This window comes from Microcaecilia unicolor, unplaced genomic scaffold (assembly GCF_901765095.1).
Source record: "Microcaecilia unicolor unplaced genomic scaffold, aMicUni1.1, whole genome shotgun sequence".
In the NCBI taxonomy this organism is placed as follows: domain Eukaryota; kingdom Metazoa; phylum Chordata; class Amphibia; order Gymnophiona; family Siphonopidae; genus Microcaecilia; species Microcaecilia unicolor.
The window spans coordinates 45167-68901 of NW_021963850.1; the positions used below are offsets into that span (position 1 = coordinate 45167).

Here is a 23735-nt window from a genome sequence, read left to right on the forward strand (position 1 = left end):
AAATAATTATGAGAAAGGTATTGAACAGAGCGTGTCTGGGTTTGCCACACTTGATTCAAAGTCTCATTAAAGCAGTACATTTTCTCTAGCGAAAAAGGTGCCGGAACTCAAATGCCAGGCCACCCTTCAGGGGTGGGGTGATCACTGAGGGACCCACCCCACAATAGCTGGGCACCCTGCACTAGTCACAGAATCTATGACAAGGCAGAGTGTGTGTGGAGAGCCTGGGATCTTTCATTAAAACTTGGGGACCATGGGTCAGGTTTAGCAGACAATGGAAAAGGTGCCGGTACTCAGTACCCCCAAGTACCCCCTCAAAAAAAGCCCTGCATTAAAGAAAGATAGTTCCAAGTTCATCAGAAATCCAATAGCCTTTCCTGTTTGAGTGAATTATTTAACACTCGTCCTTTTGTCTCTAAGGGGTCCTTTTACAAAGGCGGGCTGAAAAATGGCTTGCGGTAGTGTAGGCGCAGGTTTTGGGAGCGCGCCGATCCATTTTTTTTTAGCGCACCTGTAAAAAAAGGCCTTTTTGAAACTTTTGCCGAAAATGGACGTGCGGCAAAATGAAAATTGCCGTGCATCCATTTTGGGTCTGAGACCTTACTGCCAGCCATTGACCTAGCGGTAAAGACTCATGCGGTAACCAGGCGGTAATGACCTACATGCGCCAAATGCCACTTGGTGCGCGTCCATTAAGCGCACCCAAAAATAAAAAACATTTTTCAGACGCGCATATCGGACCCGCACCAAAAATGAAATTACCGCAAGAGCAACGTGGTAGTCAGGCGGTAACTCCATTTTGCCATGTGTTGGGGGCGCGAAGACGCTTACGCGGCTTAGTAAAAGGGTCCCTATCTGATTACATATCTGAAAGTATTGTCTTATGGGAAAAAATATATAACACGGCAGGGATGTAGCCAGACTTCGGTGGGAGGGGGGTCCAGAGCCTGAGGTGAAGGGCACATTTTAGCCCCCCCCCAGCGCCACCGACCCCCCCCCCCCACCGCCACCACCACCAACAACTTTGACCCCCCCCACTGACGACCCTCTTGACCCCCCTCCCACCGCCAACCCTCCCCCGCTGTCACCTACCTTTCCTGGCAGGGGACCCCAACCCCTGCCAGCCGAGGTCCTCTTCTTCCTTTGTTCTGCAGGACGTCACACTCAGAAACAGAACGAAGGAAGAAGAGGACCTCGGCTGGTGGGGGTTGGGGTCCCCCGCCAGCAAAGGTAGCAGACGGTGGGTTGACGGCAGGAGGGGGGTCGAGAGGGTTGTCAGCAGGGGGTCCAGGGCCAAATCTACGGGGGCCCAGGCCCCCGTGGCCCCACGTAGTTATGCCCCTGTAACACGGGGAGCTTGCCAGATGTTAGCTGAAGTGAAAATTGATACTACAGTACACTACAAATGTATTTGTATTGGAGATTGAGTTGAAGATCCCAATGTGGCAATACTTATGTACTTATGAGTTGACGATCTGCCACCAAAGTCAAAGCTAATGTTCTGGAAGGCAACAGCAGTAGAAGTAAAATATAAGCAAATAACAAATAAAGATGAACCCACAGCAAAACACTCCTTGTCTTGAATACGCAAAACATATGTTTCAATCCTTCAAACTGGTATCTTCAGTGTGCTCAGACAACTGAAAAGACCAGTGTGGATCTAAAGATGTTACAGCAGAGCCACTGAAATCATCAGTCACGGTCATGGGGCTGAAAACACACCTACATTTAAGGCACAATAACTTACACCAGCCCTACACTGGAGTAAATGCCCTCATCTGGATGTTATCACAAACACATGTAAATGAGAGTCTATAATTTATGTGTGTTCTTTTGTCCTGTTTGTCTGTCCTAATTAGATTGTAAGCTCTGTCAAGCAGGGACTGTCTCTTCATGTTCAAGTGTACAGCGCTGTGTTCGTTTAGTAGTGTTATAGAAATGATAAGTTGTAGTAGTAGTAGTCTTTGGGATTCCGGAATCTTGCTACCCTTTGGGATTCCAGAATCTTGCTACTCTTTGAGATTCTGCACGGAATCTTGCTACTCTTTGTCTTTATCACTTATTCGTCCTGTTTGTCTGTTCTAATTAGATTGTAAGCTCTGTCGAGCAGGGACTGTCTCTTCATGTTCAAGTGTACAGCGCTGCGTACGTCTAGTAGTGCTATAGAAATGATAAGTTGTAGTAGTAGTAGTAGTCTTTGGGATTCCGGAATCTTGCTACCCTTTGGGATTCTGGAATCTTGCTACTCTTTGAGATTCTGCACGGAATCTTGCTACTCTTTGTCTTTATCACTTATTGTCCTGTTTGTCTGTCCTAATTAGATTGTAAGCTCTGTGGAGCTGGGACTGTCTCTTCATGTTCAAGTGCATGGCACTGCGTACATCTAGTAGCGCTATAGAAATGATAAGTAGTAGTGATCAGCTGACGCTGTTTCCAAAATCCACCCATGTGCACACCCACAGGTAAAATACGCACAGTCAAATCATGGTGTGTATTTTTCCTCTAGTCAGTATTCTACAAAGGTCATTTATGGCTATGGTTTATTGAATTTGCTATACTGCCCTTCCTGGTACACATAACACCTGACACTAGGCGGCTTCTTATACAATTCACCCATAGCCAGTGATTCCCAAACTTTGTCCTGGAAGCTCCCCAGCTAGTCAGTTTTTCAGAATATCCACAGTGAATATCCATGAGAGAGATCTGCATGCATGCAAATCTGTCTAATGAATATTCATCGTGGATATCCTGAAAACCTGACTGGCTGGGGAGGCTCCAGGACCAGGTTGGGGAGTCACTCAGTGCCCATAGTTTTTTCAAGAACTTTCTAAAACATCTTTATTCATTCCCATTGCTTCCCTTCACTGTGATTTCTCACAGGCTTCCTCCTTCTGTTGAACTGCGGATGCCTGAGGGCCCCTTCCTCTGTAAGAGTTCTCTGGGAAGGGAGCATTTCAGGGGCATGTTTGACTTTTACACGTGACAAATAATGTTAGATGTGTCGGGGTGGGTAATTCTATAAGAAGTTTTGGAAAGTACACGCATAAATGACTGCAATTTCATCGTGGACACACATATTTTTATTTTTTATTAGTGATACTTTCCAGCTTATAATTGAAAAAGAAAAACGCCTATATTGCGACCCAAATCGGGAGATAGATGTTTATCTCACAAAAACGAATAAAGCGGTATAATCGAAAGCCGAATTTGGACGTTTTCAACTGCACTCCGTCGCGGATGCGGACAAAGTTGATGGGGGTGTGTTGAAGGCGTGGTGAAGGCGGAACTGGGGCGTGGTTATCGGGCGATCAGAGATGGGCGCCTTTCGCCGATAATGGAAGAAAAATATGCGTTTTTAGCGAGAATTTAGGGCACTTTTCCTGGACCCTGTTTTTCCACGAATAAGGCCCCAAAAAGTGCCCTAAATGACCAGATGACCACTGGAGGGAATCGGGGATGACCTCCCCTGACTCCCCCAGTGGTCACAAACCCCCTCCCACCACAAAATATGCCGTTTCACAACTTTTTATTTTCACCCTCAAATGTCATACCCACCTCCCTGGCAGCAGTATGCAGGTCACTGGAGCAGTTATTAGGGGGTGCAGTGGACTTCAGGCAGGTGGACCCAGGCCCATCCCCCCCCCCACCTGTTACACTTGTGCTGGTAAATGGGAGCCCTCCAAACCGCCCCCCAAACCCACTGCACCCACATGTAGGTGCCCCCCTTCACCCCTTAGGGCTATAGTAATGGTGTAGACTTGTGGGCGGTGGGTTTTGAGGGGGATTTGGGGGGCTCAACACACAAGGGAAGGGTGCTATGCACCTGGGAGCTATTTTACCTTTTTTTTTGTTTTTGTAAAAGTGCCCCCTAGGGTGCCCGGTTGGTGTCCTGGCATGTGAGGGGGACCAGTGCACTACGACTCCTGGCCCCTCCCACGAACAAATGCCTTGGATTTATTCGTTTTTGAGCTGGGCGCTTTCATTTTCCATTATCACTGAAAAACAAAAACGCCCAGCTCACAAATTGTCGAATAAAACATGGACGTCTATTTTTTTCGAAAATACGGTTCGGTCCGCCCCTTCACGGACCCGTTCTCGGAGATAAACGCCCATGGAGATAGACGTTTTTGTTCAATTATGCCCCTCTTTGTCATATAATACATATTTGTTTTATTATTACCCTTCAGTTAGTTGCCTTATTGTCTAACTCCTCTTACTCTCTTACCTATCTATATGTTCCATCTTTGCCTATACCCTACACTGTCAATTAAAACATTCTATTACGTATTGTGTTGACATTGTAAGTAGTAAACCATGCCGTACTTCGTTTTCTTATTTGAATATTTTTACTGCTGTAATTGCCTATTGCTCATGTTTGATCTATTCTTACTGTACACCGCCTTGAGTGAATTTCTTCAAAAAGGCGGTAAATAAATCCTCATAAATAAATAAACTTGTAATGCAGTTCTTGGTTTATTGTTTTTGTTGATTGGTTTGTAAACCACTTTGATTTGAAAGGTGATATAAAAAATGTTTTAATAAACACAAGTATACGGATTTGCATATGTATGTAAATAACCATCTTGTGGTTTAGACACTGTTCTGTAATTACATAGTAACATAGTAGATGACGGCAGAAAAAGATCTGCACGGTCCATCCAGTCTGCCCAAGAAGATAAATTCATATGTGCTACTTTTTTATTTGTACTGTCCTCTTCAGGGCACAGACCATATAAGTGGCCAGCCCTATCCCCGCCTCCCAACCACCAACCCCGCCTCCCACCACCAGCTCTGGCACAGACCGTATAAGTCTGCCCAGCACTAGCCCCGCCTCCCAACCACCAGCTCTGCCACCCATTCTAGGCTAAGCTCCTGAGGATCCCTTCCTTCTGCACAGGATTCCTTTATGTTTATCCCACGCATGTTTGAATTCCGTTACCGTTTTCATCTCCACCACCTCCCTCGGGAGGGCATTCCAAGCATCCACCACCCTCTCCGTGAAAAAATACTTTCTGACATTCTTCTTGAGTCTGCCCCCCTTCAATCTCATTTCATGCCCTCTCATTCTACCACCTTCCCATCTCCGGAAAAGGTTTGTTTGCGGATTAATACCTTTCAAATATTTGAACGTCTGTATCATATCACCCCTGTTTCTCCTTTCCTCCAGGGTATACATGTTCAGGTCCGCAAGTCTCTCCTCATACGTCTTGTAACACAAATCCCATACCATCCTCGTAGCTTTTCTTTGCACCGCTCCAAAACTGAACACAATACTCCAGGTGGGGCCTCACCAACGACTTGTACTAGTAAAAAAAGGCCCGTTTCTTACAGAAATGAAACGGGCACTAGCAAGGTTTTCCTCGGAGTGTGTATGTTTGACAGAGTGTGTTTAACAGTGACTGTGTGTGAGAGCGAGAGAGTGAACGTGTGAGTGTGTGTGTGTGACAGAGAGAGAGAGTGAGACTGTCTCCTCTGTCCCCTGCCCCCCCTCCAGCCACTCAGCGATTCTTCTCTCTCCCCTGCCCCCCTCCAGCCACCCAGCGATTCTCCTCTCTCCCCTGCCCCCCCTATCCAGCCACCCAATGATTCTCCTCTCTCCCCTGCCCCCCCCAGGCACCCAGCGATTCTCCTCTGTCCCCTGGCCCCCTGTAGCCACCCAGCAATTCTCCTCTCTCCCCTGCCCCCTCTCCAGACACCCACCGAGTCTCCATTGCTCCTTTGAAAGCCCTGCCCATCTGTAGCCTTCCCTTCGAGTTCGTTCCCTCTGAGTCCCGCATTCTGATGTCATTTCCTCTTTCTGTGAGGGCAGGACTGAGGGAACGAACTGGAAGGGAAGACTACAGATGGGCAGGGCTTTCAAAGGAGTGATGGAGACTCGGTGGGTGCCTGGAGGGGGGGGGGCAGGGGAGAAAGGAGAATCGCTGGGTGGCAATGGCGGAACGGGCAGGCGGGTTGGGTGTTTTTTACAGACCGTTGATTGGTTCCTCGTTCTTGAGACGTTGCAGGACAGTGAGAGCCAATGAAACGCTGAGTTACAGACTTACGAACCCTGCACTGCCACAGTGCCACGGAGTCAGCTTCAGAACATTGGAGGTGCTTTTTATTATATAGGATGTGCACTTTGTCAAGACCGCATACTTTGCAAGTGGGCACTCAGATGGGGGAGGATCTGGGCAGAGCATGGCAGTCTGTACATTTATATAAACAAAGCCCAATATTCAGCCAGTGGCGTTTAACGTTTTGCTGAACGCCATCGGTGTTATGCCCAGAAATTCAATACTGATCTCTGTGCAGGCTCTGGCATTGAATTTCCAGGTTTACAGAGCCAGCTAATGCATAGCCAATTAAGTGCAATATTCAGCACTTAGGTGTGCATCTTTCACAAAGATGCACCAGCATTTTTAGAGTGTGCTAAACATTAGAGACGCCCATATATTCCTATGAACATCTGTAGTGTTTAGCATACGCTAATCATTAGAGCGCACTAAAATCGCTAGCGTGTCTTTGGAGAAGACACCATTAATCGGCGATGGGTTACCACATAAAGGACTGACTTTGTGCAGTTCAGCACTTAACAGCCAAGCGTTGTTTCTGCCCCCAGAATGCCTCAAAATAGCCGGTTTCAGTTCAGTGCTAACTGGTTATTTTCAGCAGCAATAATCGGTTAGCCCTGAACAGGAGCCAATTTTGTCTGGTTAAATCATTCTGAATATTGACCCGAATGATTACTAAATACCACAATCTATGAGTATACTTTCAACATAATTAGTTAGTGGGCTCCAATGGTTTAATTATTGGAGTTAACATTGACACTAATTATGAGTTGGGTGCTGATCTGGCTGCGCATTTCTCTGTAACAAAAGGTGCCTAAATTGGATTGCCTGCAAATCAAAAGGGGGTGTGGCCATGGGAGGGGCATTGGCAGGTCAGGGCATTCACAAAAGATGCATGTATGTGTTACACAATAGTGGGGATCTCATCCAACTTGGGCACCAGGATTTATACCAGGTTTCAGCTGATGTAAGTTATCGTGCCCACCATTGAGCGTAGAATTCAGCGTTCAACACTATTCTATAGCCCAAAGTTGAGCATGGAATTCACTCAACACTATTCTATAGCCCAAAGTTGAGCATGGAATTCGCTCAACACTATTCTATAGCCCAAAGTTGAGCATAGAATTTGCTCAACACTATTCTATAGCCCAAAGTTGAGCATTGAATTCGGCTCTCAAGGCTATTCTGTAAAAGTGCTCATGCTGGAGTGCCCTTTACAGAATAATGTTGAGTACTGAGTTTTATCAACGCCTAATTTTTGCTGCCATTTATAGAATTTCTGCCAAGTTGTGTTCAGAGTTGAACAGAAATAGAGTCAAGATGTACATGTGTTCTTTATAAAATTCATGAGCAGATGTAAATATACATAAGTTTACTGTACTGCTGATTTCTGCAAGATTTGTGCTGGTATTATATACAGAGTTAAACAGTAGGCACCCATGCATCTTTATAAAATAGGCACCTATATGCCCTCCCCATCTAGGTGACCTGATATAAAATTACGTGGAGGGGCATAATCGAACGGGGCGCCAAGTTTTCCTGAGGACGTCCTTGCAGGACGTCTCCGCGAAGGGGCGGGGGAAACCCGTATTATCAAAACAAGATGGGCGTCCATCTTTCGTTTCGATAATACGGTTGGGGACGCCCAAATCTCAACATTTACGTCAACCTTAGAGATGGTCGTCCTTAGAGATGGTCATCCCCAATTGTCGGCGATAATGGAAACTGAGGACGCCCATCTCAGAAATGACCAAATCCAAGCCATTTGGTCGTGGGAAGAGCCAGCATTTGTAGTGCACTGGTCCCCTCACGTGCCAGGATACCAACCGGACACCCTAGGGGGCACTGCAGTGGACTTCAGAAAAAGCTCCCAGGTGCATAGCTCCCTTACCTTCGGTGCTGAGCCCCCCAACCCCCGCGCAACCCACTCCCCACAACTGTACACCACTACCATAGCCCTTAGGGATGAAGGGGGGCACCTAGATGTGGGTACAGTGGGTTTGTGGTGGGTTTTGGAAGGTTCACATTTACCACCACAAGTGTAACAGGTAGGGAGGGATGGGCCTGGGTCCACCTGCCTGAAGTTTACTGCAGTACCCCCTAAAACTGCTCCTGGGACCTGCATACTGCTCTAATGGAGCTGGGTATGATATTTGAGGCTGGCATAGAAGCTGGAAAAAATAGTTAACTTTTTTTTTTAGGGTGGGAGGGGTTAGTGACCACTGGGGGAGTAAGGGGAGGTCAACCCTGATTCCCTCCCGTGTTCATCTGGTCAGTTCAGCCACCTTTTTGAGGCTTGGTCGTAAGAAAAAATGGACAAAATAAAGTCACCCAAGTGGTCATCAGGGACGCCTTTCTTTTTTCCATTATCGGTCGAGGACACCCATGTGTTAGGCACGCCCCAGTCCTGCCTTCACTACGCTTCTGACACCCCCCCCCCCCCCCCCCCCCCCGTGAACTTTGGTCATCCCCGCAACGGAAAGCAGTTGAGGACGCCCAAAATCGGCTTTCGATTATGCCGATTTGGGCGACCCTAGGAGAAGGACGCCCATCTCCTGATTTGTGTCGAAAGATGGGCGCCCTTCTCTTTCGAAAATAAGCCTGATAGTAACATAGTAGATGACGGCAGATAAAGACCTGTTCGGCTCATTCAACCTGCCCAACAAGATAAATTCATAGCATACAGGGTTTGCTGCTTATGTGCATATCTTTGCACAACATATTGAACCAGGTAACTTCATATGGCCATATTCTATATGCTGATTGACCCAGTTTGGAAAGTGAACTTGTGCATTTACCTTGTCTCATTGTTATATGTGCTTAATAGACATGTAGAACAACAGTTTGCATGTACTTCTGAAAACACTTGCAGTACACTTGCACTTCAATATGGTGTCACAAATGTGCATTTAAGTATCATGACTGAACTTCAGTAAACTTGTACCATTAACCATCTCAGACAAAAAGGGTTGAGGATTAGAATATAGGAGCTAGATAATTAGTACATAATAATGAACTGCAAGCAAAAGTCCAAGGGCAGCAACCCTAGTCAACAATACAGTGACCACAGAGACATAGGGTTATCCACAGGCTCGAGAACCAAAATCCTTCTCTCTTTGCATGCTGAGAGTCAACCCATTGTGCAACCGAAGAGCTGGAGACGAGCAACTGGAAGGGGTCTTTCCTCTCACATCCTAGTTATGGCTGATTGTCTGTTGTTCTCTTGCCCAGCTCCCATCTTTACAGGTGGAGCAAAACGATTTGTAATGTGTCTGGCCTTTTTCCTAGCTGGGAGACTCCTTCGAAAGGCTTGCCCCGCTAAAAAGTACAAAATAGGGTCCAAGCAGCTGTTAGCACTGGCCAAGGGCCGAGTTACTTTATAGGCAATGTTTATGGCATTTAGAGTGTCACAGTTAAGTTCTTCTTTCCGAAAGTAATAATACAGAGTGCGGTTGACATGGAAAGGTAAGAAGCAGATAATGAAAACAACAAGAACAATGATGATCATTTTAATGGACTTTTTTTTGGATTTTGAAGGCGTTGAGGTTGCTGAACTGGGCCGCATCAGAGTCCGAGCCATTAAACTGTAGCAAATGATGATGACCGTGAAGGGGACACAAAACAGCAAAGCCAGGCAGACCGAACTGTAGTCGACAAATTGGTCAAACAGTTCCGAGCTGGTGGTGTCATGGCAGATGATCTCATCACCATTCATGCTGGTCCTGGCAAAGAAGAGCACTGGGGACTGAAACCCGATTACGGTGATCCAGACAATGACAGATACAATCCTTGCATAGCGGACATGTCCCCAGTGCAGCGACTGAATGGGGTAGCAGACACCCAGGAAACGGTGAATACTGATACTCAGGAGGAAGAATATACTGCAGTAGAGGTTGGTGTAGAACAGGAAACGAACTATTTTGCACAAGGCCACGCCGAAGGGCCAGTGGTTTTCCTTGGAGTAGTAATATATCAACAATGGAAGGGACACAACGTACAAAGTGTCTGATAGAGCCAAATTGAACATGTATGTGGTGGAGGCTTTCCATGGTTTAATCCTGAAGATGAACAGGTAAAGAGATAGGACATTGAGGATCAGTCCAACACAAAACACAATCCCGTAGGACACAGGAAGAAGAATGTACTTGAAATCTTCATCAAACATGCACCTGTACGGATTCCCACCATCACTGGAGTTTGTTACGTTCGGTATCAGTCCGGCCCACCGGGTTGTTGTCGGGAAGTTCGCCATTCTCTTTAAAAGAGTAGGAAAGAAAATACTATTAATTTTGCATAAAGAAAATAACAGACAACATACTGAACATCATGGGGGGTAATTTTATAAAGTCATTTACCCCCTCATTCTATAAAAGTCACTAAAAATTTTGTGTGCACAATTTAATTAAATAATGAGCTAATTAGCACCGATAATTGGCTTAACAAGCAATTACTGGCACTAATTAGATTTAATTGAAAATGCACGCATGTAAATTCAGGTGCGGGATCCATACCTAAATTTTACGCATGAGTCAAAAAGGGGTGTGTGGAAATGGGAGGGTCATGGGTAGATCAGAAGTGTTTTTTTAAGTTACGTGTGTAGGTAACAGAGAGGGGCATAATCGAACGTCGCCGGCGAAATACATCACCGGCGATGTATTTTGGCAGTGGCACAACAGCTGGCCGGAACCGTATTATCAAAAAAGATGGCTGGCCATCTTTTTTTTTGATAATACGGTTTAGCCCGGCCAAATGCCAGAGTTCGCTGGGTTTGAGATCGCCGGTTTTGTTTTTAAGCGACAATGGAAAAAAATGCCAGCTATCTCAAACCCGGCGAAATCCAAGGCATTTGGTCATGGGAGGAGCCAGCATTTGTAGTACACTGGTCCCCCTCACATGCCAGGACATCAACCGGGCACCCTAGGGGGCATTTGTAAAAAAATTTTTTTAAATACCAAAAAAGCTCCCAGGTGCATAGCTCCCTTACCTTGGGTGCTGAGCCCCCCAAATCCCCCCAAACCCACTCCCCACAACTCTACACCATTACCATAGCCCTTATGGGTGAAGGGGGGGCACCTACATGTGGGTAGAGTGGGTTTTGGGGGGGTTTGGAGGGCTAAACATTTACCACCACAAGTGTAACAGGTAGGGGGGGGTGGACCTGGGTCTGCCTGCCTGGAGTGCACTGCACCCATTAAAAACTGCTCCAGGGACCTGCATACTGCTGTCAGGGAGCTGGGTATGACATTTGAGGCTGGCATACAGGCTGTAAAAAACGGTTTTGATTTGTATTTTTTTTTAGAGTGGGAGGGGGTTGGTGACCACTGGGGGAGTATGGGGAGGTCATCTCCCATTCCCTCCGGTGGTCATCTGGTCAGTTGGGGAACCTTTTTGAGACTTGGTCATGAAAATAAAAGTACCAAGTAAACCCGGCCAAATACTGCTTAACGCCGCTTTTTTTTTTCATTATCCATGAAAGCCGGCCATCTTGTAGCCATGTCCATGCCCGCCCATGTCCCGCCTTCACTACGCTGCCGATACGCCCCTTGAACTTTCGCCGGCGAGGCGACGGGGAAAGTGGCGATGCTGTAAAAAAAGCCGCTTTCGATTATACCAATTTCGCCGCTTTTGAGAGATCGCCGGCCATCTCCCGATTTATGTCGGGAAATGGCCAGCGATCACTTTCGAAAATAAGCCTGAGAGGCAAGAACATAAGAATAGCCATACTGGGTCAGACCAATGGTCCATCTAGCCCAGTATCCTGCTTCCAACAGTGGCTAATTCAAGTCTCAAGTACCTGGTAGAATGCAAAATAATAGCAAGATTCCGGAACCCCAAACAATATCAAGATTCCAGAATCCCAAAGAGTAGCAACATTCCATGCTACCAATCCCAGGACAAGCAGTAACTTCCCCATGTCTGTCTCAATAGCAGACTATGGACTTTTCCTCCAGGAACTTGTCCAAACTTTTTTAAACCCCAGATACGCTAACCGTTGTTACTACATTCTCCAGCAAAGAATTCCAGAGCTTACCTATTGTTGAGTGAAACAAATATTTCCTTCTATTTGTCTTTAAAGTATTTCCATGTAACTTCCTTGAGTGCCCCCTAGTCTTTGTACTTTTGGAACGAGTAAAAAAAAGATTCACTTCTGCTCGTTCTACACCAAGGTGCCTGGGATCCATTATAGAATACTAGTGTAACCCAGTATTGACACGCTAAACATGAAGTGCCCGCACTTATGTCAATCATAGAGCCGGAGTAAGTGCATGCATTTATATAGAGCACACGCAAGTGAAAGCCCCACTATGCGTGATGCGTTCTTTGAGTGGGAGCCAATGTAGCTTTTCTCGTAAGGGCTTAGCACTTTCATATTTTGTTTTACAGAATATGAGTCTAGCTGCAGTGTTCTGGGCTGTCTGAAGTTTCTTGAGTATTTGCTCCTAGCAGCCATCGTAGATTGCGTTACAGTAGTCTAGATGACTGAGTACCATTGACTGAACCAGGTTGCGAAAGACGGTCCTTGGGAAGTAAGGTCTTACTCTTTTTAATTTCCACATTGAGTAGAACTCTTAAGTGTTAGGTGTCGGTCAATAGTAACTCCAAGAATTTTTAGGGTTTCCAAAATTGGGAGGTTCAGTTTTGGTGTGTTAATGGTGGTGAATTTGTTCGTGTTGTGTTGAGAGGTGAGTATTAGGCATTGGGTTTTTTCTGCATTGAGTTTCAACTGAAATGCATCCGCCCATGAATGCATGATGTGTAGACTTGGGTTGATGTCATTTGAAATTTCGTTTAGATCTTGTTTGAAGGGGATGTAGATCTTTATGTCATCTGCGTATATGTATGGGTTAAGGTTCTGATTTGATAGTAGTTTGGCCAACGGTATCATCATTAAGTTGAATAAGGTCAGTGAAAGTGGGGATCCCTGTGGAACTCCACATTCAGGTGTCCATGTGTCTGATGTGATTGAGTTAGATATCACTTGATATGAGCATGTGGTTAGGAACCCCTTGAACCAGTTGAGAAAGTTACCTCCTATTCCGAAGTACTCGAGGATATGTAGTAGAATTCTATGATCGACCATGACGAAGGCGCTAGACATGTCAAATTGGGTAGCTGGGGCAGGTATCCAATTTACAGTGAGAATTGGAGAACCTATTAATCGCCTGGGTGATTACTTAGGGGTAGAAATCCACTGGAGATGTATGTGTTAGGTGGTGAGAGTCTGATATGTACTGGCAGGGAGAGGGATCTTGGGGTGATAGTATCTGAGGATCTGAAGGTGACAAAACAGTGTGACAAGGAGGTGGCCATAGCCAGAAGGTTGCTAGGCTATATAGAGGTGTGACCAACAGAAGAAAGGAGGTGTTGATGCCCCTCTACAAGTCGTTGGTGAGGCCTCACCTGGAGTATTGTGTTCAATTTTGGAGACCGTATCTTGCTAAGGATGTAAAAAGAATTGAAGCGGTGCAACGAAAAGCTACAAAAATGGTATGGGATTTGTGTCACAAGACGTATGAAGAGAGACTTGCTGACCTGAACATGTATACCCTGGAGGAAAGGAGAAACAGGGGTTATATGATACAGACATTCAAATATTTGAAAGGTATTAATCGCAAACGAACCTTTTCTGGAGACGGGAAGGTGGTAGAACTACAGGACATGAAATGAGGTTGAAGGGGGGCAGACTCAAGAAAAATGTCACGAAGTATTTCTTCACAGAGAGAGTGGTGCTTGGAATCCCTCCCGTGGGAGGTGTTGGAGATGAAAACAGTAAAGGAATTCAAAAAAGCGTGGGATAAACATAAAGGAATCCTGTTCAGAAGAAATGGATCCTCAGAAGCTTAGCAGAGATTGGGTGGCAGCACCGGTGGTTGGGAGACGGGTCTAGTGGTTGGGAGGTGGGCCGACTTCTACGGTCTGTGCTCTGAAAATGGCAGATACAAATCAAGGTCAGGTATACATATAAAGTAGGCAGAAAATACAAAAGCAGATAAAAAAAATAAAACCAAGTTTATGGAAACAAAACCCAGAGGTAAATAAAACAAATACCTGACGTGGCCATGTTTCACCCTCAGGCTGCGTCAGGGGTAAAACTTAAAAAAGGGGAGGGGTTACATAATTATACCCCAAAACAAGTTATAAGACCTCTGTGTTTGTTTTGTTGTGCAGCATCCAGCTAATCGCAATGCTGAATTTCTGGCGGTTTACATATATTCAGGTGCTTATTTTGTACCAGGGGCAATGGAGGGTTAAGTGACTTGCCCAGAGTGTGCACAGTGCTGGGCCTCACAGCAGGTCAGGATCCCACAGAGCCACGTCTTGGCATCTTTCTGTTTCTCCTTCCAGCATTAGAGTTGTTGATATTTACAATGACATGAGCTGCAATGGACTAACAGGATTAAGGAATTAAATGGTGATTGACGATTCAGTGACTAATACTACAAAACACCAATTATCCATAGCAGAGTCATGTCTGTTTATCTCATGCCCTGCTCACAGCACAACAAAAACAAAGAGTGCTCAATTTCCCAAACTCATCATTACCCGTGCTAAGCAGTAGAAAAAAAGGATAAAATATTTCAACGTAAGCTATTTAATCGAAAGCTGAAGCATTTTCAACCCCCCCCCCCCCTTACATAAGTACATAAGTATTGCCATACTGGGACAGACCAAAGGTCCATCAAGCCCAGCATCCTGTTTCCAACCGTGGCCAATCTAGGTCACAAATACCTGGCAAGATCCCAAAAAAAGTACAAAACATTTTATGCTGCTGATCCCAGAAATAAGAAGTGGAGTTTCCCCAAGTCCATCTTCATAATGGTCTATGGACTTTTCCTTTAGGAAGCCATCTAAACCTTTTTTTAAACCCCGCTAAGCTAACTACCTTTACCACATTCTCTGGCAACGAATTCCAGAGATTAATTACATGTTGAGTAGCAATTAGAGTATGGACAAACTCCACTAACAATGGAGCTGAACTGCTTAGTAACTATTTCTGTTCTGTGTTCACCAACGAAAGGCCAGGGGTAGGACCGCAGAAAACAAATGCAAATGGGGATGGATGTATGGTAGACCAAGACTTGTTCTCAGAGGACTGTGTTCGTGAGGAGCTAACTAAAATAAAAATAGACAAAGCGATAATGCCTGATGGGATACACCAAAGGGTGCTCAAGGAACTCGGAGATGTTCTGGTGGCTCCGCTGACTGACCTCTTCAATTCTTCCTTAGAGTCCACAGTGGTCTCGGAGGACTGGAGAAGGGCAGATGTGGTCCCTTTGCACAAGAGTGGAAGTAAGGAGGAGGTTGGGAATTACAGACCAGTCAGTCTGACCTCAGTGGTGAGTAAACTAATGGAAATGCTTTTAAAGAGGAGGATTGTGAGGTTTCTCGAATCGAACGGACTGCAGAACCCGAGGCAGCATGGCTTCACTAGAAGTAGGTCGTGTCAGACGAATCTGATTGATTTCTTTGACTGGGTGACCCAACAGTTGGACATGGGAGGGGTGCTAGATGTGGTGTACTTAGATTTCAGCAAAGCTTTCGACATGGTTCTGCAGAGGCGACTCGTAAATAAACTGAGTACCCTTGGTGTGCGACCTAGAGTAACTGACTGGGTTAAAAATTGGTTGAAAGGAAGGAGACAGAGGATAGTGGTAAATGGAGCTTGATGTTATCAGTGGAGCACCGCAGGGATTGGTCCTAGGGCCGGCTCTTGTGAGCGCTATTGCGGAAGGGCTGTCTGGTAAGGTGTTTGTCTCTTTGCAGATGATACCAAACTCTGCAACAGGGTGGACACCCTGGAAGGTGTGGATGACTTGAGGAAGGACCTAGCAAAGATTGAGAATGGTCCAATATTTGACAACTAAGATTTAATGCTAAGAAATGCAGGGTCATGCACTTGGGTCACAAGAATCCGAGGGAACGGTACAAAACAGGGGGTGAAGTGCTTCTGTGTACAAAGGAAGAGGGAGGCGGGGTGATTGTGTCTGATGACCTTAAAGTTTCCAAACGGGTAGAAAAAGCGACGGTCAAGGCCAGAAGGATGCTTGGGTGCATAAGGAGAGGGATGACCAGCAAGAAAAAAGAGGTGACATTGCCCTTGTATAAGTCTCAGGTGAGGCCCCATTTAGAGTACTGTGCGCAATTCTGGAGACCGCACCTAAGGAAGGATAGAAACAGGATGGAGTCGGTCCAGAGAGCGGGTACAAAATTGGTAAGTGGTCCAAACTGATTCAGAGAGCTACTACCGTAGCAGCAGAGAATGGAATGGGATAAGAAATATGAATAATGGAAACGTTTTGGAACTTGCTGCATTTGCAGAGTGACGTTAATCAGGGATGGACAATAATCTAACTCACGCTATAACACAAAGGGAATAAAACTGCTCTGATCAATATGTACAGTGCAAAGACTTATCTTGAATGACTCAGAGGAAAAGGTTAACAGCTTATCCTAAATTCGTGCCAGTTTGCAAACGAGTGATACAGCAGCACTCAGGATATGTTCTGTGATTCTGGGTTTTACACATCAGGAATAGATTTCTTTCTGCCACATCTTCCCGGCCCGTTGCTTTGCAGTTTCACAGCAGATTATTAGAAGGTGCACGTTGTCTGAAAGAAAAAGAGCTGTGCTGTAATATTGCTCTGGTTTATTTGGGTGTAACTTAAAACTGCAGCAGTGCACGTGGTCATTCAGTGGAGCGGCACTGCTGATGAAACAGGGAGCACTGGAATGTGGTAAAACTGTAGAAAATAATACTTGAATAAAATTCCATAACATCGTAAACTAAGGGGTGTGACAAAGCTAGCACTCGGGGCCCCACAGAGAAGCAGCTAATCCCTGAACTATGGTTCCCAGAAGCCCTTGCAAGCAGGAGAGAGGAGGGTAGCCCCAAAAGGGTGGAACGCAGTGGCTCAGTGCTGGGGGAGCCAGTTACTCCCTTCCCCACTAGAGGGAGAAGGGGAGGTGAAGTTCAGTCCCTTAGCTGCATCGCCGGTATATAATTCCCGCCAGCTGTGAGAGGGGGAGAGATTTCTGGGTGGCTCCCAGCCACCAGGAGGGAGAGGAAACTGATTGAGAGAGAAGCTGCCATGGAGTAGGTGGAGGACGGAAAGGGCCTGCAGTGGAGCTTCCCCGGGGGGGAAGAGTAAGCTGCCATCGAATGTGAGAATGTAAATGTTGCCCTGTCCAGCACATGAAGGCAGTGTGAGAGTCCACAGGGGTGTGGTGCTGTGAGGTAGGAGGAAAGCTGCTAGCCCTGTTTGGTACAGGGTCCTCCTGGGTGCTGTGAAGAGGACAGGGGCACTAAGTAGTGGTTTCCTTTGAAGCAGTGGCGTAGGAAGGGGGGGGAGGGAGGTCCGCCCCAGGTGCACGCCGCTGGGGGGTGTCGGCGCCTCACTGGTTCCTTGCTCTCTCTGCCCCGGAACAGGTTACTTCCTGTTCCGGGGCAGAGAGAGCAAGGAATCAGCGAGGCGCCGACACCCCCCAGTGGCGTGCACTCGGCGGATTGGCCCTCCCGCCTTCCAGGTATGTTCTCACGGGGGGGTGGGGTGGGGGTTGTGCTACGAAGGGGGGAGGGTGTGTTGCGCTGCACCCGGGGGGGGGGGGGTGCGCAGCGGCGACCCGCCCCGGGTGTCAGCTGCCCTCACGACGCCACTGCTTTGAAGAGACTGTTTGTGAAAGGGTTGAATTATTGGGATGTATAGAAGAGCAGGCTGAACTTTGACTGAGCCCTTCTGAGGGAGAGGGGAAGGTAGTGCAAAGGAAGTGGGCCTGAACTGTTAAGGAACTGAATGTTGGCTGGAGTTTGGAACCCGGCAGGAACCCTGTTTGTGAACTGCATTTCAATTTTTGAAAGTGGAACTGAATTGAGAATAAAGCACTTTGGTCTTAAGTCCGTATGGCAGTCTGGTTCTTTGCTGGAAACCTGTGAGCCTAACAGGGCTGCCGGCCCCAACCCAGAGTGAAGGAAGCGGACCCCTTTACAGGGGTCCTTTTACTAAGCTGCGCTGACACTAATGCGTGCTTACCGCGGGTTAAAAAGCACTACCGTGAGGTGAGCTCACGCGTTCCGCAGTAGTTTTGGGACTGGTGCACTTTTCCTATGCTCTAAAATGTAGAATTTAGTTTTCAATGCTGGGGGCGTGTATAGGGGCGGAGACAAGGCGTGCTCTGCGCTAATCTTTTAGAGCAGCTACATTGCCGTGCGCTAACTAATTAGCGCATAGTTACACGTGAGCCCTTAATGCCTATCAAATAGGCGGCAGTGAAGGATTGACACGCTAATGGCCACGCCCTAACGGGGGAATGAGCACGTGGCCATTAATAGACAAAAAAAACAGAAAATGGGCCATTTTACTGCCACGCTAAAAGTGGCCTCAGCACACAGGAAAGACTCGCGCTGGGGATAGCACAGGCCACGTTTTAATGTGGATTAGCGAAAGGTCCCCTAAATACATGCCTGAATATTTTTTTTAAACATTATGAAGTATCTTGTATTTTGCAAATTCAAATTGTTGATGCCAAAATAACCTTTCCTATTTTGGCATCAAGAAGAACAAATTTTAACGAGTCATTGTAGCTAAAGGCCAAGAAATCCAGTTCCAGGAAGGTTTGTGCTTCCATCCCGAGTAGAGAGGTGTGGTAGCCGTGTTAGTCCACTTTTAAAGGTAATCAGTAAAAATAAAACCTGGAAAAGAAAATAAGATGATACCTTTTTTATTGGACATAACTTAATGAAATGTATTAAGTTATGTCCAATAAAAAAAGGTATCATCTTATTTTCTTTTCCAGGTTTTATTTTACATAGTAACATAGTAGATGACGGCAGAAAAAGACCTGCACGGTCCATCCAGTCTGCCCAACAAGATAACTCATATTTGCTGCTTTTTGTGTATACCCTACTTTGATTTGTACCTGTGCTCTTCAGGGCACAGACCGTATAAGTCTGCCCAGCCCTATCCCCGCCTCCCAACCACCAGCCCCACCTCCCAACCACCGGCTCTGGCACAGACCGTATAAGTCTGCCCAGCACTATCCCCTCCTCCTAACCACCAGCCCCGCCTCCCACCATCGGCTCTGCCACCCAATCTCCGCTAAGCTTCTGAGGATCCATTCCTTCTGAACAGGATTCCTTTATGTTTATCCCACGCATGTTTGAATTCTGTTACCGTTTTCATCTCCACCACCTCCCGCGGGAGAGCATTCCAAGCATCCACCACTCTCTCCGTGAAAAAATACCTCCTGACATTTTTCTTGAGTCTGACCCCCTATGTTTTATTTCTATTGATTACTTCCATCCCAAAACAGCACGGTATTTATAGACCAGAAACGGGCAACTTCGGTCCTCGAGGGTTGCAGCCCAGTTGGGTTTTCAGGATTTCCCCAATGAATATGCATGAGACTCATTTGCATATAATGGAGGCAGTGCATGCAAATAGATCTCATGCAAATTCACTGGGGAAATCCTGAAAACTCAAATATAACCAAAGTGCTCAAAAGAAAAAGCTACCAGATTCCCAGTACAGAAATCTGGAAAAAGGAGCTCCCTGCCAAGGAAGCTCCACCGTCACACAGCAGTCAGGTGAGTGTGATTACGCTAACATATGAATCTCCACTACCCAAATTGTAAAGGACTAAAATGCAAGACAACCCATGCGTCCAACTTCTCTTACATAAGCACGCGCCTGTGGAACGCATTGCCACAAGTGGTGAAAACAACTTATGATCACCTAAAATTCAGAAAATTATTAAAGACTCACCTATTCGGAAAGGCATACCCGACTGACCCAACTTAAGTGACTCAACCTTGCAACACTTCACTATCAAAGATCGTATTGGACATTGACAAACTCTTTTACCTCAACCCAACTTGATTGAATCTTATCTTCCCTATCCCAATACAACATTTTGTACTTATCCTGTACCGGAATTGGCGAATGCCTTCATGGTAATATGTAAGCCACATTGAGCCTGCAAGTATGTGGGAAAATGTGGGATACAAATGCAACAAATAAATAAATAAATAAATAAATATAATTCGGTCCTATGAGTGTTCTGAGATGCAAGGAATTGTAACTACTAAAATCCTCAAGGCTGAGGGTTACCAACTGGATCCGGATTCATCTGATAGGGTTGATCCAGTTCTGGGTTTACCCCACTGCATGCAGGGACTTGTTGTTTTGGTATTCCCATTGCATTCCCTAAGGGGCCCTTTTACTAAGCCACGGTAGGGCCACCGTGTAGGTACCATGTGCAAAATCGACCCTACCACTGGGGTAGCGCAGGTGCCTGGCGGTACTTGCAAAGTTGCTGCACGCAGTTTCCCACAGAAGAAAATAATTAGGGGTGATATGATACAAACGTTCAAATATTTGAAAGGTATTAATCTGCAAGCAAACCTGTTCCGGAGATGGGAAAGCGGTAGAACTAGAGGACATGAAATGAGATTGAAGGGGGGGCAGACTCAAAAAAAAATGTCAGGAAATATTTTTTCACAGAGAGAGTGCTGGATACTTGGAATGCCCTGCCACGTAGGGTTACCATATGTCCGGATTTACCTGGACATGTCCTCTTTTTGCCAATCTGCTCGTTTGTCTGGATTTCTGGACAAATGGGCAGGCTGGTGGGTGGGCCGTCCGGCCCACCCACCAGCCTGCCCGTTTGTCCAAAAATCCAGACAAATGGGCAGATTGCTAGCCTTCCCTCCCCTTACTTACTACTGTCCTGGTGGTCTAGTGACCTCTTCCGCCTTCGGGGCAGAAAAGAGCCCCTTCTTTCCTGCTCGGAGTGCTGCCCTGCATGCATCCTTTCTGTTGCTGATCTCGGCGCCGATTCAAAATGGCCACCGAGAGTTGACGTGACCTTGCGAGACTTCAACTCTTGGCGGCCCTTTTGAGTCGGCGCCGAGATCAACAGGAAGGATGCATGCAGGGTAGCGCTCCGAGCAGGAAAGAGGGGGCTATTTCCTGCCCCGAAGAGGTCACTAGACCACCAGGGCAGTCGTAAGGTAAGGGAGGGGGGTTGATGGGGTGTGTGACAGGGGGGAGGGGAAAATGTGACAGGGGCGGAGCAAGGGTGTGAAAGGGGGTGGGGTAGGATGTGAAAGGGGGCAGGGTGGGGTGGGGTGTATGGTGGGGCGGGGCATGTGTCCTCCTTTTGGGGGGGACAAAATATGGTAACCCTACTCCCGCGGCAGGTGGTGGAGATGAAAACGGTAACGGAATTCAAACGTGTGGGATAAACATAAAGGAATCCTGTTCAGAAGGAATGGATCCTCAGAAGCTTAGCGGAGATTGGGTGGCAGAGCCGGTGGTGGGAGGCGGGGCTAGTGGTTGGGAGGCGGTCTGTGCCCTGAAAATGGTAGATACAAATCAAGGTCAGGTATACATATAAAGTAGCGCATATGGGTTTATCTTGTTGGGCGGACTGGATGAACTGTACAGGTCTTTTTCTGCCGTCACCTACTATGTTACAAGGGGGGCATTCCTGGCAGTAATTGGCAGCTCAGCCACATTGCTGTGCGCTGCCTGATTACCACACAAGCAGCACGTGAGCCTTTACCGCCTTCTAAATAAGTGGTGATAAGATTCAGACATTAAATAGCCAAGCTCTAATTTTAATATTAGCGCACGGTCATTTACTGCTCCATTTTTAAAAAGGCTTTTTACTACCGCGGTAAAAAATGGCCCAGCACATGTCAATTTCACGCGCCAAAACTAGCGCAGGCCACTTAAAGGGCCCCTAAGCAAGGCTACAAGATCTTGCATGCAATGAAATAAACCCAGGACCGGATCAACCCTGTCAGGCAAATCTGGATCCAACCTGCAACCTTACCTTGGCCAATCTCAAGCCCTGTCCGTTTTGGGGATCAATAGGCCCCTTTCTGAGGAAACGGCCCAGGTGTTTCTGCACACCTGCATATTTTAATATAGTCATTCAAATTCCAAGTTTCTTTATATGTAATATACTGCCAAATTAAAAAAAAAAAACTTTCAAGACAGTTTACAGACTACAATTGGAAGAAAAGTCAGATAGAGTAATTTAAACATAATTAAACAAAATAAATTAGACATATCAACAAGCTGTTGATTCTAAAAATACAATCAGAAATATACATTCTAGTTAAAATAACAACTAAAACAATAGTGCGTTATCTTTACAAGGATAGGAATGACACCAGGAAGAGTGTTGCGTTCGCATCTCTGAGGCAAGGAGAAAATTTCAGGTCAAGCCAAAGCATCGCAAAACAAAAAAGTACCTGTTGAAAAAACTCCAAACAGCTCAAAACACTGCAGCCTGGTTCATATACAAAATCTCTCATTTTGAGAGTGCCTCCCCTTTATTAATCAAATTGCACTGGCTTCCCATCAAAGCGAGAATCATCTTCAAATTATTTACCTTTATCTTTCAAATCCTAAACGCCACAGCTCCAGCCTATATGGTACCATTAATCAATTTACCTCAAAGAAACACTAAATATGAGGCAAGAAACTATCTCAGACTACACCTTCCAAATTGCAAAGGAGTGATCTATAAAACTGTCCACTCAGCAGATGTCACTTACCTAGGAACCAAATGGTGGAACTCCTGACCACCCAAAATAAGAAATATACAGAAATATAATAGATTCCACAAAAATCCTCAAATCGTTCCTAGTGGCATTGTGGTTAGGGTGGTGGACTTTGGTCCTGGGGAACTGAGGAACTGAGTTTAATTCCCACTTCAGGCACAGGCAGCTCCTTGTGACTCTGGGCAAGTCACTTAACCCTCCATTGCCCCAGTAAGCCGCAATGAGCCTGCCATGAGTGGGAAAGTGCAGGGTACAAATGTAACAAAAATAAAATAGATGCTATTGGAGATTCTACATGGAATGTTGCTATTCCACTAGCAACATTCCATGTAGAAGGCTGCACAGGCTTCTGTTTCTGTGAGTCTGACGTCCTGCACGACGTCAGACTCACAGAAGGTACGTGCAGGACGTCAGACTCACAGAAGCAGAAGCCTGTGTGGCCACATTGGTGATCTGCAAGGGCCGACTTCTACATGGAATGTTGCTAGTGGAATAGCAACATTCCATGTAGAATCTCAAATAGTAGCAACAGTGGAGGAGTGGCCTAGTGGTTAGGGTGGTGGACTTTGGTCCTGAGGAACTGAGTTCAATTCCCACTTCGGGCACAGGCAGCTCCTTGTGACTCTGGGCAAGTCACTTAACCCTCCATTGCCCCATGTAAGCCGCATTGAGCCTGCCATGAGTGGGAAAGCGCTGGCTACAAATATAACAAAAAAAAAAAACCAACCATATCTCAAACAACTAATTATTACCTGAATTGGTTATTACTCTATTTACAATTAACTTTCTCTTAGCTTCATGTACAATTTCTCTTTCATAATAGATTTTCTAACTGTTAAACATCCATAGCTATCCCAGTACATTTTAGATACTGTATTGTAAAACTGGATTCTTACAACAAATTACTTTCTTACGCATCATTCTTTGTTATGCATCCTATGCTGTTTATTGTAAGCCACATTGAACTCAAACTTGTTTGGGATAATGTGGAATATAAATAAATAAATAAAATCAATTCTCAGAGATAATGGAAGAGCATTCCGCAGCCTGGGTCCAGTCACGCTAAATATTTATGACCTGATGGCATCTAAACAAATAATGAGAAACAACGG

At 46.0% G+C, this 23735-nt stretch overlaps 2 protein-coding genes across 2 annotated transcripts in view; both read right to left on the reverse strand.

The window, feature by feature from the left end:
• LOC115459679 (P2Y purinoceptor 2-like) overlaps positions 1 to 23735 on the reverse strand; it is a 123933-nt gene that overhangs the window by 38254 nt on the left and 61944 nt on the right. The window lies entirely within an intron of this gene.
• Positions 8660 to 23735, reverse strand: part of LOC115459678 (P2Y purinoceptor 2-like) — a 77034-nt gene continuing 61958 nt past the window's right edge. The window contains exon 2 of the mRNA XM_030189485.1: positions 8660 to 10308. Coding sequence (XP_030045345.1) covers positions 9241 to 10305 — 1065 coding nt within the window. The 5' untranslated portion in view covers positions 10306 to 10308 and the 3' untranslated portion in view covers positions 8660 to 9240. The remainder of the gene's footprint in view (positions 10309 to 23735) is intronic.